The 19,644-nt window shown below is 36.5% G+C and overlaps 1 protein-coding gene across 8 annotated transcripts in view; it reads right to left on the bottom strand.

Annotated features, from left to right (window-relative positions):
- The window catches only part of LOC145674461 (uncharacterized), a 338,683-nt gene that overhangs the window by 195,374 nt on the left and 123,665 nt on the right, over positions 1-19,644 (bottom strand). For 6 of the 8 annotated variants that reach the window (XM_081744547.1, XM_081744545.1, XM_081744543.1 and 3 more), the window contains one exon: positions 9,726-9,869. The exons of the other annotated variants lie outside the window; for them this stretch is intronic. In XM_081744547.1, the coding sequence (XP_081600673.1) occupies positions 9,726-9,869 (144 nt within the window). The remainder of the gene's footprint in view (positions 1-9,725; positions 9,870-19,644) is intronic. 8 annotated transcript variants of the gene reach the window in all.

Here is a 19,644-nt window from a genome sequence, read left to right as displayed (position 1 = left end):
AGGGGTTAGTGAACAGGATTTTTGTACTGGTGGTCCAGGGTTCGAATCTCGTCCGTTCTTCTTACGTTTTGTTTCTTTAAGCTACACTGAGTTTGTTCATTCCAATTCTTTCACTAACTGGTATTAGATGTAATTCAAGCTTAATTAAAAGTAGCTAACATTATTTTCAAATACGAGACGTTATTACATGCTTGTCACTAGCTCACAATACTCAACTTTGATATAAACTCTTGCAGCCTTCATTTAACTCATTTCTTGACGTGTTTTGTTACAAAACTCATGAATCGTGGCGAACAAAATTGCTTTACCAGATAATGGTGACTGGTTTGAAACCAAATGACAAGTATGAGAATTAAACGTATCATATCTGTAGTTTGGAGTGGAGAAGAAACCAAATAGCGAACGAAAGGTTTAAGAACAACCACGTTATTAATATAAACTATGCCAAAGATTATTGACTTATATGATTTAAAAAAATCGAAAGAAATTTTGAAAGAACGAAAAATACTAACTTAGAATTTTGTAACTGGAGGCAAGGAAATCTAATTTAAACATACTAAAACATACCATTTAGCGCATATAGAGCGTGAATCTGTGCTCAAGGCGCTAGCTAATAATCTGGAGGTTCTCAAGTCGGAACCATGTGTGAATATTTTGTTTAAATTTAGAATTTTTGGTGATCATTAGTCGGCGATGACACACGTTTAATTGTCTTAAGGTAATTGAATATTTTGATCTTTCAATATTTGAATGATCAAATCTTCAATAATAATAATAATAATCATAATACTAATAATAATAATAATAATAATAGTTATTATTATTATTATTATTATTATTATTATTATTATTATTATTATTAGCAAAGTAATTCAATAATACGTTAATATCTTTAATTATTTCTCGATAACTACTCGAACTTAAGACGTTCTCGAATCTAAGTCGCACCCCGATTTCGCTGAGCTAAATTAAAGAAAAATAGTAATATGTTATGGTTTTACTATTACTAAAGCACTCTTTGATATTGGTCATTTTCGATGATTTTATGTATCCCTCTCCCCTCTCCATGTTGGGGGCACGGTATGACAAAAATTATCCCAGGCCCAAATGCCATGTACGTTGAAAATTTGATCGAAATCTGTTGGATGGTTCAAAAGTTGTTCTATTTATTTTTATATATTAATCTCCCCTTCTCTTATCCTCTCCTATGTTCTATCGTCAAAGTGAAAATATTAAAACAAAAGTTTCTGGGCCCGAACGTAGTCTATGTTGAAAATTAGATCGAGATCGGTCAGGTGGTTCAAGAGTTGTTAAGTTTTATTCATTTTTATAGATATCTCCCCTCCCCTCCTCCTACCCTACGTTCTACCATCAAAGGGATATGATAAAAACCACCCCAGGTCCGAACCTCATCTATGTTGATAATTTGATTAAGATCAGTTCGGTGGTTTAAGCGTGATGAAGTCACCAAGACAGCATTTTTATTTTTATTTTTTTACATAGTCCCCCCTTCCCCTCCCCTACATTGTGCCGTCAAGGCAAAAAATGAAAACATCCCAGGTCCGAACCTTATCTATATTGAATGTTCGATTGATTAGGATCAGTCGGATTGTTCAAGAGTTATTAAGTTCTATTCAGTTTCATATATTTACCCTCCCCTCCTCTTTCGCAAGTTCTAATATCAAAATGAAATAACAAAAAGCTTCCCAGGTTCGAATTTCATCTATGTTCAAAATGTGATTGAGAACGATCGGGTAGTTCAAGAGTTATTCACCACCGAACATTGTCACTTTTATTTTTATATTTATAGCTGTTATGTATCTTCCCCCTCCTCTCCATCCTCTACGTTATTCCGTCAAAGTGAAATGGTAAAATCCATCCCTCCCGTTAATCGAGACGGGGACATATAGCCTCATTGCTGACGTCCCCATTAATCCCCCTACTCATACCCTTTAGTGTGTTTAAGTTAGTTTTTTTTTGTCTTCAGTTGCAAATTTCTAAGTTATTTTTCTTTGTTTCAAAATTCTCGCATTTCTTGTATGATAATACAAGTTAATAATCTTTGACTTGTTTTATATTAATAATCTGAGTTGTTCTTAAACCTTTGGTTTCCAATTTTGTTTTGTCTCTACACCAAACTACAGATATGACAAATTTAATTCTCATACTTTACATTTGCTTTCAAAGCGGTCGCCATGAACTGCTTAAAAGCACTTTTTTCCGTCACGAAACACCCAGCAGATGGCGTACGATATCGTCTACAGCAATGAGAGGAAACTCCGCCTTGTTACGTGACGTCACATGAAGCACGTTCCGTTCAAACACCTAAGCAAAGCTATCATTTTGCTTCTGGTGTGAAAATGGCTCACTACGAAGCTTCTGTTAAAAGCAGCGTGATTGCTTTAATTGAGCATGCGGGCATGAACTATAGCAAGGCAGGCGCGAGATATGGCGTTAACCGTGCTACAGCATGGAGGTGGTGGAGGAGATATGAGGAAACAGGAGATGTAAGACGTAAAAGAGGAAGTGGGCTACAAAGAGTTTCCTCTGCCGAAGAAGACCAGAGTGTAATTGCCCAATGCCGTGAGAACCCTATCATGTCTGCCCGACAGTTACGAGAGGAAAACAAATTTCCCAGGCGATGTTACGACTGTCCGTCGTAGACTCAAATCCTTTGGTTTGAGATCATACAGGGCAGCTGTTAAGGAGCGACTAACAGAAGACCACATGGTTGACCGTCTGGCGTTTGCACAGTTAAATATTGCACGTGTGTGGGACGAGGTCGTTTTCACAGACGAAAAAATATTTTCCAGTGCAAACTTCGGGCCGAAGCGTGTTTACTGCCCCCCTGGAAAAAGGTATGCCTCTGAATACGTTTCCCGTTCTGGTCGAATGGGACACGTAACTGTCCACTGTTGGGCATGGATATGCAAGGCTGTAAATTTCGGAGGAATCTACAGGATTCCTGGTCGCCTAAACGCCCACAAGTATGTGGAACATCTGGATGAAACTCTTCCGGAAATAAAAGCTCATGTAGGTGACGGCATATTATATTTGCAACAGGACAATAGCTCGATACATAATTCAAATGTGGTTCAGACATGGTTGCAGAGGCAACCTGATGTCGAAATAGTTGACTGGGTTCCTCATGGAGCAGATCTGAACCCTATTGAAAATATGTGGGCCTCTGTTGCAAGAACATTGCGGGAAACCTGGTCGAACAATCCTCCACGAACATCTAATGATCTTTGGGAGCGTGTTGAAGATGCGTGGTCGATCTGTTGCACCCAACGCTATATCTCTCGCCTGGTGGATTCAATGCCACGGCGTATGGCAGCTGTAATCGAGTCCCAAGGGGACTATACACACTATTAATAAATGCTCGCCCACAACACCATCAGCCCTTTCGAGGGCTACCTAATTCGACCCACTTATTAACAAAATTTTATGAAATACATTACGCGACACCAGTGAATGTAAGTGTCTCAGTATGTTCTGCATTAATAAAGAGGCTAACGTGCGAGACTTGGTGGCCGAGTGGTATTATGCTTGCTATGTAAACCAAAACCGCCTGTAACAGTGGTTCGAATCTAGTGAAGAAGACCCCTACTTTTTATCACCAGGGATATTTGCAATACGCCTTCTATGTCCGCCTTCGTACGGTCTATTATATGACACATAATGTGGACCGCCATAAGTTTTAATTAGTAAACAATTTATAAATATATGAACAAATACCTAGGTATATTAGAGTAACAATGGAATATAGTACTTTCGTCCGACTCTGCAAATGTTCATTGTATTACACCGGAAGATGAATTAAATAAAGACTGGAAAATTTGATATAAAAATTGATACGTAATAAGTTAAAGACAAAATATGTAATTATAATCTCATATTTGAAACTAATTTCGTCTACAATTAATTCTCTACCTGCTTTCATAAATAATCCAAACCAAACTTCGAGGTTTGGAAAGCACAAACTAAGTGTAGCTAAGAGAAAAAAGTAACAAGAAGAGCAGAGATTCGAACCCACGACCACCAGCGTAAGAATTCCTTTTACTAACGCTTCATCTATCAAACCATGACGTGAACATGACTTTTGTAAGTTATAAATTTGTATCCAAGAAACACCATTAAGCGTATGTGCAACTACTGCTTTGCTCTTTTTCTCTTCAAAAGCGTAAAATGTTTAGGACGATTCGTTTCGTTTTCCATTAGAGTTTCGAAAGAGATTATTTGTGTTTGAGTGTAGGATTTTTAGTTTCCTTTAACCGACACTTCTAGCAAATACAACTTAATTCACACAGCAGTTAAAAAAAAAAAAACTCGTACTGCCTTAGAAAGTATTCCTAAAAGCAGAAGCCGCATCATCCATCCTGAACAGTGACGTAACTAACGGCAGTGCGTTGAGGGAGACCAGAGTAAAACGGGGCCCATTGAAAATTCGTAATTCCACTATTTTTCCTCGATGTCTAAAATGAGACTACTTTAGCCTTACATGAAAAAGAAGCTGTGGAGGGGACTGCGAAGTCTACTGAAAAGATTTATCACGTCCTTGCAGCAACAACTTTAAGTTTTCGAACAGTAATGAAGAACAAGATTGATTGAAATTTTAACTTAGAATGAAATAACTAAAAATCTAATCTTATATAACTCTCATTGATAGTAGTGTTCCGTATTTGTTTAGACGCCTATTCTTTTATAACTTTACCTATGGTGCACGGGGTCCTTGGTTCGATCCCAGCTCATGCCGAATGAACTTTATTATGGACAAACACCGTGTGCATGAGTTTTCTCGGGTTTCTCCCGTTTCCTCCCACTTTTTTCATTAAACAATTTCATTTATTTCTCACCATTACGCTCTTTATTAGCATAGTCGGCATAATCGTGGGACGTAAAAATTAGATATTTCATTTCATTTTTCTTTTATAACTGTATATCACTTTTTCTGTGACGAGAGCAACATCTAAGCGAGTATTCAGTAAATTAAACCACTAAAACCTATATTCATTGCACAATAGTGCAGATGAAGTTTAGCCCTTTGGCAATCTTCAGCATGGAAAGCAAAAAAAGCCAATACATTGATATTGAAACAGTAGTTAACGAATTCCTCTGCGAAAAAGATCACCCGTACTGTTGTGTTTCAGATGATAATTTATAATTATACTTAGTTGGTTGAAATTTCTCCATAGTTGCGGGGGCGAGATACTGAAAAAATCCCTACCAAGAGGTGAAGGTGACATGTAAAAGCAGTCAAATACGAACGAAATTAGTGTCGAATTCATATGCAAAGATGAAAAGTGACACTGTGGATGCTGCGTAAGTCCAAAATAAGCCTTGGTTGGCTTCGAGTTGACAATGGGAGGGTGACAGGAATAAAGAATCGAAAATATCCTATATTTGTGTCGAATGGATAGTTTTCGGGATCACTGACATCAAAGGTGATATTTCAGATGTGTATATGTCCAAGGTTGGCCATATTGAAATGGGGTCATAGGGAGAACCAGTAAATACTTCAGAACAGTTCCTTTTTGGTGCGTTTCAAGACACAGAGTGAAAAGTGATAATGCACAAATCACATTCTGAATTATCGGAGATATGACTTCTGGGGAAGTGTCGTTGCTCCAGGGAGGCATTACTAACTGATCACTCCCTAAAATCGTCACTGTTTTGCAGGACCTATCTACTTTAGGTTTTAATTTACGTTTATAATACAAAGATGAAAAATACTTAGGATATGTTTTATTTTTAAAATAAACAGTATAAAAAGTTCCCTATTCTGGGGGATGCGATCACCCCAAACACACTCCCCTGGATCCGCCCCTGCTATCACCATCTATAAAATTATATATATATATATATATATATATATATATATATATATATATATATATATATATATATATATATATATATATATATATATATATATACAAACAAAAAAAGTGGTGATTTCGTGGGGGCAAAAGCTCTGGATTGCCAAGGCCTGCATCCTGTGTATGTCCCTCCTGCTCTGAATTGTCAAAAGCTCCTCTTCAAAGGTGACATAAAATGTAAATAAACGTGTAACATAGAATACAATATAAATAGAAAATATGTTATAAGTAAGAAATAGAAAATACTAAAATAAATTTGAAGGACAATTTTAAAAATTCAATAATACTTGAAAGTAAAATATACTTTTAAAACACTTTTGCATTTATGCGGGGCTACAAACAAGTGAGGAGTGCCATGTAAATTTTGTGACAAATATAATATTGGAAAATTATTTCGAATTAAAACTAGCTGTGACTACATTACTTCAAACTTGAACTTGTGGAATATACAGTATGAGCGTAGCTCAAATAAAATAATCAATAAGAATGGTCTTGATTGGAATCTCGGACCATCCACGTAAAAGTAACTTACATTAACCATTCACCTAACAGACAATGACGCACAGGGCTTGGCACTACTTTATCAGATGGTTCTATCAAATGTAACTTAATTAAAACAATAGTAACAAATTTTAAAGCTTTAAAAAGTGTCCTGAAGAAGAGGAAGTTCATTTTGCACATTGTAACTAAGTTACAAGAGGTTTACGTCCTATCTGAACGGCGCGTCTACCGAGTCAACTTTTGGAATATCCCCTTAAGGTAGCTTTCAACGCAGCTAAGGGAAATGTATGTGAACGAGTAATAGAATTGTCCGTAGCAGAATGGATAAAGTCATGGTTCGATAACCACAAGGTTCGTGGTTCGAAACCCGTCGCCGAAACCAGATTTTTTAAAATCTTAATTCCTCAATTCTGAAGATCTTTCTCTCCTTTCGTAATCATCTGATGCTCTAAAAAGAGTTCTCCACATTAATTCGACAACTGCCTAATGTGATCCTCGCAGTTCGAAAACTTCCCTTCTTATCTTTCACAAAATCAGAATTTTCGTCATAATACGAATGCTGTCCGATCATTTTTTTCCCCAATTCTAAATCTGTGTATACAAATCATCCCTCTCTGTCTCCATATTTGAATCCCTCTCTCTCTCTCTCTCTCTCTCTCTCTCTCTCTCTCTCTCTCTCAATGTCACCCAGGAAGTCATCTGGCTTGAGATCAAACCTTCGACTCTTGAAACCAAATGTAAGCTCTTTAGCAATGTGCTATCGTAACTCTATAGGTTTGTTGTTAAAACCCGTGTCTTTTAGACTTTATTGGGGGGCGGGGGGGGGGGGGAAGGAAGAGATTCTCCGGCGACATAAGATTTTCACTTTTTATTAGTGTATTACTATACATTTGATCAAAAAATACGTATTTATGAAGCTCAAGAGAGGGGGAATTACACTCTCCTGTCCTGCCCAAATGACGCCCCTGAAACATTTGCTTGCACTTACTGAAAAGAAATTAAATGAATCATTGAATAAAACTCGTTTCTGTCCGTAGATATTTTAGAGCTCTTGGCAATTTTCATAGATTTCTTAGGGAGCATCTTACTAGCTTGCACTCTTTAAAGAAAGAAAAGAATGAAACTAAAGATATTTATGAAGCTCTGGGAAGATTGTGTGACTTTCCTTTAATTTAGGCTCTTAAAAATATTTCAGAACAAACGAATGGAAAAGACTGTTTTAAAGCTATAACGTTGTAAACTTGATTCCTGTTTCTTTTTCAGCTGAATGGAAAGAGTGTTCTACGTCACACACACTGCTTTAGACAAGGAGAGGTGGAGGACGGGGAGGAGTTGGAATAAATACTAGAAGCAACTAATCGATTGATACATGTATTGCGGGAATGCATAAGAAAACTGGGCAAGAGTTTGTTATTCATTTGGACTTAGAATTTTTGTAACAAATTTTATGCCGCGGACTGTACATGTTTGGGATTCTCACTCACTTGTTGTACACAGGGCCGGATCTTGAATCGTAGTTCTCAGGGGGCGCCAGGTGAAGAGGTCACCAAACTATAAAATGAATTTTGTGTTTCAAATGTGAATATTTATTAGAGAAAATGCTATGATGAAAAATTTTCCAAATAGCTTCAAATAAATATTGTACAGACTGAGATACAGAGGAAAATCAAGTCGAATCTTTGCGTGGTTATCTGTAAAACACTCCTTTACAATTGAAAGGGCTTTACAATGGGCTCTTACAGCAATTGGCGAGAATGCCACACTCAAAAATGATGCTAGTTTGAAGAAAATATCCCGCTCCGCAGGGAGATTTATGAAAGATTTTTTAAGAGGCAAAAATGGAGATTTTACAAATATGAGAAAATGTGGGAAATTTAGCTTTTCAATAGATATATCAAACACTACGGTAGTACAGCTAAAGACAGCAGCGTTCTTTCGACAATCCCAGCATATGCACAAAATACAAATATTACAGACTCTTCATTCCTCTCCCAACAAACCTTCTGCGACCTTGCTAGAGAATATTGCCAAATACGTCTTTGAAATGGCAATGGATCAACAAACAAACGCAGTTAACTACACATGTTGCTTGAGGATTGGACGATATTATCACAGTAGAAAGAAATGTCTTCAAGAGTGCTCTGCCCTGTCGTAAACAGTTCCCGCACAGTGTTTCGGTTGAATGACCATAGTTAAGGGTTTAGAAAGGTCAGTGCAAATGAAATGCACATTATCGAAGTTTAAGCGACTAGGCTTTTGTTGTCTATTGGTCCAGGAAAGGGGGGGCGAATACTAAGAAAAACGGGAGGTATAAAGGGATTTTTCATCATTTCTGAGGGAAATTTTAACTTCAGTTCCTAATATCAGTGGCTCATAATCGCTGCCCAGTGCTTAACGCTCACCCTGTCGTAAACAGTGTTTCCGCCAGTGGCGGTTTCTCTAAATGTTTGCATGTTTGTACAAACCTCCTTCCAATATTTTCATTTTTTATTTGTGCTAAATCACTTTTCATTCTATTGTCAACATTATCTTTTCTTAAACAAGTGCGTTTAAAACGGGGCTGGCTAGTTGCTTTCTGCTTGAGAGTTTGCCAAATTCCCCAGCTTTAACAGCTTCCGGGCCATTGCGGGGGTTGCGCAGTAAGAGGGGGGTTATTACGCCATGCACTGCCTCATAAGGATCCATATGCTTGCACATCTTTTGCAAACAAATCTACCAAACAAAAACTCATGACTTATTCTGTTTCGACTTTTATGTTCCAATTCCACTTGTCAAAATATATTTTAGGTAAATATCTTAGTTGAGACTTCTGCTTACTTAATAAAAAAAAATGTATTAATTATTAAAATTGGAACTTTGTTCAGTATTCATCCAGTCAGTATAATTTCGCCATTTTCGTCAATATTCACAGGGAGACTACAGATATTGAAAAAAATTGCAATTGTACCAATTATTTGATTTATTTTTGTCAATTACAACTTTTTTTTTATTATCACTTCGGTGGGGGGCGCCTTCTTATTGTTTGCTTACGCTTAAGAAATGTCTAGAACCGGCCCTGGTTGTACAGGAAGTTATTGGCGATTCCAGTAATTAGAGTGTCATGTTGTTTCATATTATGATAAATATAAGCTTCTTATACACAGAGTAAATATATTCACTGCTATTCTTGAAAAATTTATCAATATTTCATAATTTTAAGTTCGTCTTTCAAAAGACTCACGGGTGCTACATACGCCACCACTGAAACTGCCTTAGCAACCACTATAGAAACAGTCTGTAACCAATATGGCTCCGCCCAGTAAAATTCACAACAGACAATTTAGCAGCGTATTATGAAGTACTTACCGGTGGCCAACTTTTTATTCTTTCCTTGAGTATCTTTCGCTCCTTGATACTAGCGTAAGATCTTTTTGTCAACTGGTAGTAAGTTTCAACTCCGTCTATGCACTTCTCACACACCTTCAGAGTATTCAAGTCACCTTCCGAAAGCTGGAAAGTTATAAATATAAGAGAATATACCCATCTGAATCCACACACATGAAAGATTATTTAACAATGTTTAGTGTGTTATTAGATTAATTCAAAGATTAATTATACAGGGTGGACAATTTATCCGGAACATCCGTGATAACGGAGAAACTAGAAGAGGGAGAAAACGAAACTTTGCGGGAAGCAACATAAGAAGTGAGACATCTTTTTACGTGTTAACCTACACCACCCAATGAACAGTTTTGCCATCACAGTATAAAGTTTTAATTTTTCAAACCGCACTACCACAGATTATTACACATTTCAAATCAACACGTTAAACGAAAACTTAAAATACCGAATTTATTATTCAGTGTCTCAAACTAAGGATGTTATATCACAAACATCCAAAGTTTAGAATCCTCTATCACACATACAGCACAACGGAGATAGACAAGACAATGCACATCGGAAGTACCTTAGCGTTGGATACTACGATTATGGTTCGACTTATTTTGAATGAATAGCAACGAAGTTACAAGAGCTTGAAAATTTGAATTTTTTTGAAAGGTTTTATTTCGAAAATATGCTTAGGTAAGTATCATATCTAATTACTTGCGTGGTTTGCAATTGGCAAACAAATCATTTTGCCGCTTACAGCACTTCGATATCTTAAACCGTTCCGGAGATATGATAAACATTAATAAAGTTCGCAACACAGCGGAAAATGGCATACTTCTGGACAATATTTAAACTGACTGTTGTTTTCTTTCTCTTTAACAGCATTGCAGGAATAACTTTTAGTAGGTGTAATTACAACAAGTTGTCGCAATTACATCATTTAAGCAGTGTTGCAATACTGTGAATATGAGCAAATGGAAAAACATGTACGTCAATTATTGTGAGATGCTTTAATTTTGAGCTATAAAACGTCCATTCCAGACGCCACCTATAGAGGTACGTGGGGTCAACTTGAAAGTTTGAAATGGGAAAGGGGATCGAATAATATATCGTTAGAATGGTCTCGACAAGGGTAATATTTTGTCCAAAGTTTCAAGTCGCTATGTTGATCCACACAAATTGGCGGGAGTTCACATTTCGTGTCCTCCGTGTCCCTCCCTCCCTTAATTACAGAGAAATTTTCCAATGATGTTTAGTCATTATATAATGGAAATGCAATCTTTTAGGCAACATACCCTCACTGTATTTCAACATTTAGATAGCCGGTACGTCGAGTCAAAATCGTAATAAAACATACCGTCTCTGCTTTTTTTTTTTCTTTTCTTTTTTTCTCACTTCGAACACTGCTAGAGTGAGTTAAAGCGTTCCCATTGTGCATATTGACGGTGCAATGCTAGGGATTTCAACCAGACAAGATGTGTGCTTCCTTGAAGAAGAAACTTTTTTTTTTATCACTCACACGGTTTACCTTCCCCCCTCCCCTCTAGAATGGTTTTGAATCTTCAGAAGGATAGCAACAGAAAACAACTTTTTTATTTTGTAGTCAAAAGTATTACAATTAGGAACAAATCTTGTTAAGGATATTGGTTTATCAAAACCCCGTTATATATTTACCCTGTCCGTGTGTCCGTCCGCCCGCAAAACAAAAACATCTTAAGGATTACTTGATACATTGCCACCAAATATCTTCAGAAAGTTACGAATCGAGTTCGATTACTTAGGCAATAATCAAACCGGAAATAAAAATAAACAATTACCGGTTGTTATGTTGATCACTATAGACCAAAAACCGTAACTTACTGTATGCATATGGGGAAGCGGCTTTCTGGTATCCATTAAGTACCCTAAGAGTACATTTCATCCATATTATTTACTCTGTACTAAAACCGGAAGCAGTAGAAGACTACTACTTCGGTCTTAGTTTTGATCCACACAGACCAAAAATGATCAGAGATAGCGATAAGCGTTTTATTTTAAAAATCGATTTAGCGTCCTTCTGTCTTAACCCTATTGAAAGCGGAAGTTTCAGATCTAAATCACTTTCGGGTTTCACGTTGTTCGATAGAATCCAAACACACAATAGATAACAAAAGCGGTTTCTTGTGGCAGAAAATTGTCCATTTCCGACTTTAACAGTCATCGCTATAGAGTAAAAGCGTTCATAGATAACAAGAAGTTGTTTTCTACAATCAGTCCCAAGAATATATTCTGTCTAATCTTTCTACTACAACCGACGTGGTAGATATCTACCACTTCCAGTTTCAATATTAATTGAGAAAATATGACACACAAACCACTTGTTCACGTGGTGTACACGTGTCACTATACATAGATCGAAAAAAAAATTATGTTGCCCGTCAAACTCAGTACAACCATACGTTATAAGTATTAGTAACACGTGTACACCACGCGAAGGGCTGGTTTGTGATGGCATAAATGTGATGACTGGGCGTATATGGATGAATTCATACTTCCTGGGGAAAATATTCAATTCACTCACTGATTATCCTTCACTTTTAAGTACTCGTACGTTATGCCAGTTGAAGTTCCAGTGAGTTCTTCATCTTCCTTCATTCTTTTTCACATTTCAGTTCTACAGTCATTGCTGCTGTCCTGAATCAGTTTAAATCAGTAGATCGAGAACCTTGCACCGGTATTCCTTGGTTCTTGATACATGTAGACTCCGCAAATTATTTAATTATGTAATTATAAACTTGGAACTAATATTTTGACACAAAGAATTTGTTAATTATTGTCGGCAAGGAGTTCAGTGTTCTTTCCAGTGTATAAAGTATCAACTAATTTACTAACCTCAAATCTTTTTTTTTTTTTTCTGTTCTCTACTTAATAAAAATAATAATGCCTACGAACATCCACAAAAAACAACACTTGAAAAGGCTGACTAATTTTTATTCAAAATGAAATTACAAAGAAATTTATAAAGATGAATTAGTGTAGAATTTATTAAAAAGAAGAAGATGAGAAGTACGGCAAAAAGTTCCTTTCTTTTTAGGTTAAGTGCTCTTGAGCCAAATACAGAGTACAGACAATTTTATTTTCGGTTAAGTTAGAAAATTGTGAATCACTCCCATGTAAAAACACTATACGACAAGAATAGTAGAAAAGTTTTGAAAAATAAAATAAAATCAGTAGGATTGGAGCCAGGTTCAAAAAGTGTTGAATCTACACAAAAAAAGACTACTTAATACGCACGGCAATCTTGACAACTGTAGGACACTCCTCCAGTTGTATTGATAGATAATGAACTCCTTAACAACTGTTCTTTTTTCCCCGATTTTTTTTCGATAAGCACGAGTCTCTTTTAAACAAAGGTTTCTGCATTTGCTAAAATACTGTTTTGTTCTAAAAGTATCATTATATGAAGTAACAGAGGACGAAATGAAAATTTCAAATAGCAAACTGCGAGCTGCGTTCGTAAGTCCTGTTGTCTTTATTACTTCCCCTCCTATTACTCCCAATGTGTTGATGTCAAACTGATCATTTGAAGGGACTTAGAAAAATTCAGGCGCGCAAATACATTTTGGACAAGTATACATGTAGGCAAAACTAATACAAGGTGAAAATCCATTTTTTTTGGGGGGGGAGGGGGGTTATTCCCTCGTATTGACACAGACAGACCGGTACGTGACGTTTGGGCGCCACCATTTGGGCGCGGACGTTTGGGTTCCGCCGTTTGGGCACTGGACGTTTGGGCGCGAAGCCATTTGGGCGCCAGACGTTTGGGCGCGAGTTAAATTAAAAAGTCATTATCCTAGGCGCTGAGTACTAAGTTCGAATCAAGATAGCACAAGGTGTCTACTGCAGTGGAAGTCCTTGAATTATACTGAATTTTGTTTTACATACTAGAAATACTGGAATTTCAAAATTCTAAAAACTGAATTAACAATTAAGTTTTGTAAATTTAAGTTTCAACCAAAGTTAAGTGTGCTTTTTATTTGATAACTTTTCAAGGCAAAGTTAGGTAGACCAGACTAGATGTGATTGACTGCATTACGTACCGGGTACATAGTGAGCCTATTCCATTATTAAAAAACCTTAAAGCAGGACTTCTACTGTAGTTATGCAATAAGTGCGAATGTCAAACACATTTCTAATGGCTAAATGACCAATATATGTACACTTAACTATTATTTTTCACTTTGAAATCGTTCTTTTTTTTTCTTTGGCTACTTTCTTTAATGCAGATTAAATGCTTACAATGGGACGAAAAAAAAAAGTGTGTTAAGTTTGGATTTTTATATTGGAATGTCAATAAAAAAAAGTGATACCAGAAATACGGCATCCTGAAGTTCCTAAACTCAATGTCTTAGACACTCTGTATTAACATCTTTCCCTCAACTCAATTAGGATTTAGGATTTTTAGATTTCTGGGCTCTCAGCATCTAAGGCCATTTAGCCCGTCACGTTTGAGGGGGCACACTATCCGGAGAAAGGGAAGGAAGAAAGGATTGGGGAAGGAAGGAAGCGACCTGGACCTATAAATTAGGTACCACCCCGGCATTTGCCTGGTGTGAATGAAGAAAACCCAGGAAAACCTCATTCACGGTGGCTGGCCTAAACGAGCGTGTTACGCTTTTTCGACCGAGTGCCCCTACCGGGAATCGAACCCGGGACCGCTCGCACCGAAGGCGAGAGCTTTAGCGATTACGCTACGCGGGGCCACTTCCCTCAACTCGAGTGCGCGGAAATTTTTTATTGGTAGTTCTTTATTGGACTTAAGGAAGAGAAGAGTTTGGCAAACGTAATACGAAAGAAAACGAATTTTAATATTCATAAGTATGTAATTATTAACTTCTTTAAAAAATACAAAAATTAAATCAATATGTTTTAATTAACATTAAGAAAATTACAGTTCGTCTGATTCCTTCATTTCCTAGCTTTCTTATATAATACAAAAATTAAATCAGAAGTACAAGAATCGTGAACAAGAGAAAAATCAATCCATGATGAGGTTAGGCAACAAATGCCACAAACTCATTCAACTATTTAATTTAGATGAATAAATAAGATAGAGATAGAAAATATACAAATAAATGAGGTGAGATAAAGATAGAAATGTAGGAAGTGTATATATATCTTGATTCGCGCTTAGTTTTCAATGCCTAGCTTACTTTATATGTCGTAAATTGTGATTTTTACTATGTACCTCGCGCCCAAACGTCTGGCGCCTAAACGGCTTTACGCCCAAACGGCAGCGCCGAAACGTCCGCGCCCAAATGGTGGCACCCAAACGTCCTGTCCCGCAGACAGACAGACACACACACACAGAGAGAGAGAGAGAGAGAGAGAGAGAGAGAGAGAGAGAGAGAGAGAGAGAGAGAGAGAGAGAGAGAGAGAGAGAGAGAGAGAGAGAGAGAGAGAGAGAGAGTGAGTGAGTGAGTGAGTGAGTGAGTGAGTGAGTGAGTGAGTGAGTGAGTGAGAGTGTAGCAAGTTATAATACAGATCATGAAGCAAGAATCAATTGATACGATTATAAAACTAGAAAAGAGAAAAGTACGCTATAAGCACTTTCGCTAAATACCGTCATCAGATAAAGAAGTAATCTAGTACTGGAAATATGTGCATCGATAGTTGTCAAAGAAAATTTAAGACAGATCCTTTGTGGTCCGTCATCTCAGAAAAAAAAAAAAAACAGACCTCAAGAGATTCATCCCAAGAGTGTCCTCCACTGGACGATTCAATACTGACGTTAGAAGAGATCTCGTTTCATATTAACTCTAGATTGAGGGCCATAGTCTCTGAGTGATCTTGACTTGAGACTTTGTACCTTGTTCATTTTATGATCAAACTATGCGTTGCACAACACTCTTGGTTTCATCGAATATGAATTACAGTCCTTACTTTAAATGCAGGAAATAATCTTAAGTATGCAAAAGAAAATCACGGCATTGCTTTTCAAACAATATTAAAAGCTGGGATAACCGACCTTAAATTGAAGTAATATAAGTTATGCAAGCAGCACATAAGTAGAGGTAGTAGTGAGATAAAAATAGCACATAATGTCATGTAAGTCACTGTAAGAGGATTCCAATGTTTCTCCGATGGAGAAAGAAAGAATCCGGCAGCCAGTAGGGAAAAATGATTAAAAGTAACGTTTCTTTTAAGTCTGAAAATGTAGTTAGAAATTCTGTACATAATTGACGCCCGACCAGTAAGTGTGCACAGATTTACAATGCATGTGCAAATATGCAATGAAAATAAACAAAATCGGTTATTTCAATGCTTGCTCTTCACTTCTACGAGGATGTTTGTTCCTTGACCCACTGGAAAGTGAGAAAGCTGGAGTGAGGAAAGGCAGGAGAGTAACTGAGGACCAGGAGGCCGAGAGCACAGGGGCGGGAGCTATTCGCTAACACTGTATAGATAAAAATAATATATACACTTACGACTAGGTAAAAATGTGGTGCACAAGTACTGCAGAAACCAGAACATATTCGCCCTGCTTCTGCATTTCTCGATTTTTCCTTTAGGCTCACTTCGCTTGTGCACTTTACGATCAAATTTTTACCTTTCTCGAGAAAGCAAACTACTTCATTCACGTTGTCGAATTTTCTTATTAGCGTTGGGTATATGAATTTGAGTTCAGCACCCGTTTCAGTACCAAGGCTTAACGTATGATCGCCACTTAGAATCGAACTCGTAAAACATGAAATTATATTTTCAGTTTAGCATCCTGCAATTATACCCTTTAGGCTGAGTGAGAAGGATGATTAAGGCTAGTGAATGATGATGAAAAAATGGCGGAATGAGAATGTGAGAGAAAACGAATACCCTGAGAAAACCCACGGACACGATGTTGTCCTCAACAAACTTACTTTGCTAGGGATCGAACCAAGGACCCCACGCACCATAGGTAACTCCTGTACCACTGAGCCACCATACCCCGAAATCCAGCTCCCGTTTCCCCTCAGCAAAGTCCTACGGTGATCGTCTAAAAATATAATAAATGTGGGAGCTCCTTGAACTAGTGTCTCAGTGATTGTCACGTATCATCAGTGCAAGCTTTGCCTCACTCATACATATTGCGAAGCCATGAATGAGATTGTCAGTATCAACTGTGTCAGGTCAAACTGGATAAATCTCTATTCGAAATGTAGCTAAATTTTGACGAAAGTGAGGGACGACATCTTATTAACCGAACCCTTACAGCACTGGTAAATTAAAAGCGTTAGCTCATCGCTGAAAATTTACTCATACTCTGTGTTTGTTTTCCTTTATAAGTTAAATTTTCGTTTGCATTCTTAATTTTGGCTTTTATTTTAAAACTCTATGTTAAGGTAAACTTATAATAAACGATGACCAAAGAACTATGAACTTCACTCATTATCTCCTATATTTCAACCCAATTACCATCCAAAAATAATTATATTTAATATGCAAAAATACTAAACGAAAATTATCTTCAATTGTAAAACAAACGCTTCTTACTAGAATATATTCTACGTCCTAACTGTACACCGAAAAGTTATTCCTCTCAAACTTATTATACGAACACTTATAAATGCGTGTTGCAATCGATCGATTATTATTATTACTAAAGTATTATTATCATACAGAAATCGAATCATGCATTTATGAATAATTTATATGAAGTAAGTACACTTATTTTAAACTGCACATATAAGTTACTGTACTGTAGAAAGTACACGTTTCTAGTACTCAGTCTGATTTAAATCACTTGATTGTTTTTTAATAAAAATCGTCGATTTAAATCGAATTCCGAAATAAATTAATTTAAAGTGAAAATAAGTAAAATCCCGTTTCTGTTCTGTTATTTCGATTATGGAAGCTAATAATCATAATACTGAGACTCAAATGTACAGTATAGTATGAAAACAAGTGTCATGCAGAGGATGATTAAGGAAAATCTCGTTTTGAACACATAACGGAGCAATCTTGCTTTCTTCTTTTCGTAACATTGGGTTTGGGTTTTAAAATCGTTAACTATTCCAACGAAGAAATCACCATCGACATTTAAGACGAAAATTCTTTTTTTGTGCGTGTCTGTTTTTGTTTGTTCCCAGATAATAGGGCGTATTTAGAGGGGTCCTATCACCTCTCCAAATTTTTTTGTCAATTTTATAACTTTAGGCAAAATTTATGTATTTCATGCCGCAAGCTAGTTCTGAGTTTTTAAAAATAGGCCCCTGCCAAATATCAGTAACTTTTGTGAAAAAAAAAAAAGTATCATTTTGATAAACGTTGCTGTACTTTTTCCTTAATGCTTAACCCTTTAAATTATATCACCTATTTTTAGGTGATAGGGTAGAATCTTCATTATTCGATTAAAAAAGTACCAATAAGGCTTTTTACTTCGTTTTCTTCAAGACTGGAGGAATTTTAGAACACGTTACATATGCTCCCATGCCTTTCTGCGTTGAGGTATAGTGTGTGATGACGTCATAAATTTAAAAAGATATTTTTTGTAATGCGTATTATTTTTTTTGGCGGGTTAGATTTTGCATTCAGAAGACTGAAATTTGGCACACTCGTTCAGTGCACCCTTTTATAATTTTCAGATGTTTTCAGATCTCTGCGTGGAAACAGCGGGGTCCAGAGGGGCAAAAATGTTTTAAAAAAAGAATATCTTTAACAAAAAGAGCTTTTTTCGTGATTTTCCCGCCTCAGATGGAGACATATGAATGGTACCGTTTGAAAGGCTGTTCTATTCTGAAGAAAATGATGTACGTACTATGCTCCTAAAATAAATAGGGATGTCTCAGGAAACTGTTACCTGAGATCCTGTTTTATACGGGAATCTGGGGTATTTGGGGAGTATTATTTTTCGCGGGCTTACTTCTGCACCTACAAGACTGAAATTTTGCACCTTTACTCAGTGCACCCCTCAGTATTTTTCAGATTTGTTTAAGATCTCTGCCTTAAAACAGGGGGAGGGGTCCACAGAGGGAAAAATTTAAAAATATATATATTTTTAACAGAAAATTCCTTTTTTTCGTGATTTACCCGCCCCAGATACATGATGGAGGCATTTGAAGGGTACCGTTTAAAAATTTGTTTTATTCTGAAGAGAATAATGTACAAATCATGATCCTAGGATAAATAGGTATGTCTGAGGAAATTTTTATATTACATCCGCGTCATCTGGGGCACTGTGGGGATGTTCTTATCTCATTGTTAAATAGTTTCCTCACCCTTACTACTCAAGATAGAAGCTTCAAATTTTGTACACACATTTAGTACAGCCCTTAGTATTTCCTAGTTGATTTTGAGATCTGTGCGTTAACATAGGGGAATCCAGAGGGGATCATTTTTTTTTTTTTTTAAAATGCAGATTACTCTCAAAATTTCCCGCTTCAGGGACATGATAGGGAAATGTGAATGTTACCGTTTCAAAAGCTGTTCTATTCTAAAAAGAGTGATGTATGCACCATGATCCTAGGATAAATAGGGATGATGCTGTAGCTGCTTGGCTGGAAGTCTATAATTTACCTTTAGAAAGAGCCATAATTTAAAAGGGTTAAAAAACATAGTTTGGGATTGATATAGGTTAACGATTAGGGATAATTAAAAATTCAACCCAATACTTTCACTTAAATGGCATAATTAGCATTTAATACTTATTTCTAATGCATTTTTTTTCAGTTCGCGACTTGTATTATACGAGGAAAAAGATTTGATTTAAATAAAAAAAAAAATCAACAAAAATGATTTTTAAAAAATCATGATTTTTTTCCACCCTGGTATTCACACTTTGAATGTGATAATTCTGCCAGCTTAACTACACACAGATGACTGATGAGGCAGCAATAAATTTGAGTTCTTCCCTCTTTGTTTTAATTTCAGTCGACTTCAG

The sequence above is a fragment of the Thermobia domestica genome, chromosome 17 (assembly GCF_964235325.1).
Source record: "Thermobia domestica chromosome 17, izTheDome1.hap1.1, whole genome shotgun sequence".
Classification (NCBI taxonomy): domain Eukaryota; kingdom Metazoa; phylum Arthropoda; class Insecta; order Zygentoma; family Lepismatidae; genus Thermobia; species Thermobia domestica.
The sequence above is the reverse complement of the archived record's forward strand: the minus strand, read 5'-3'. Positions and strand labels throughout refer to the sequence as shown.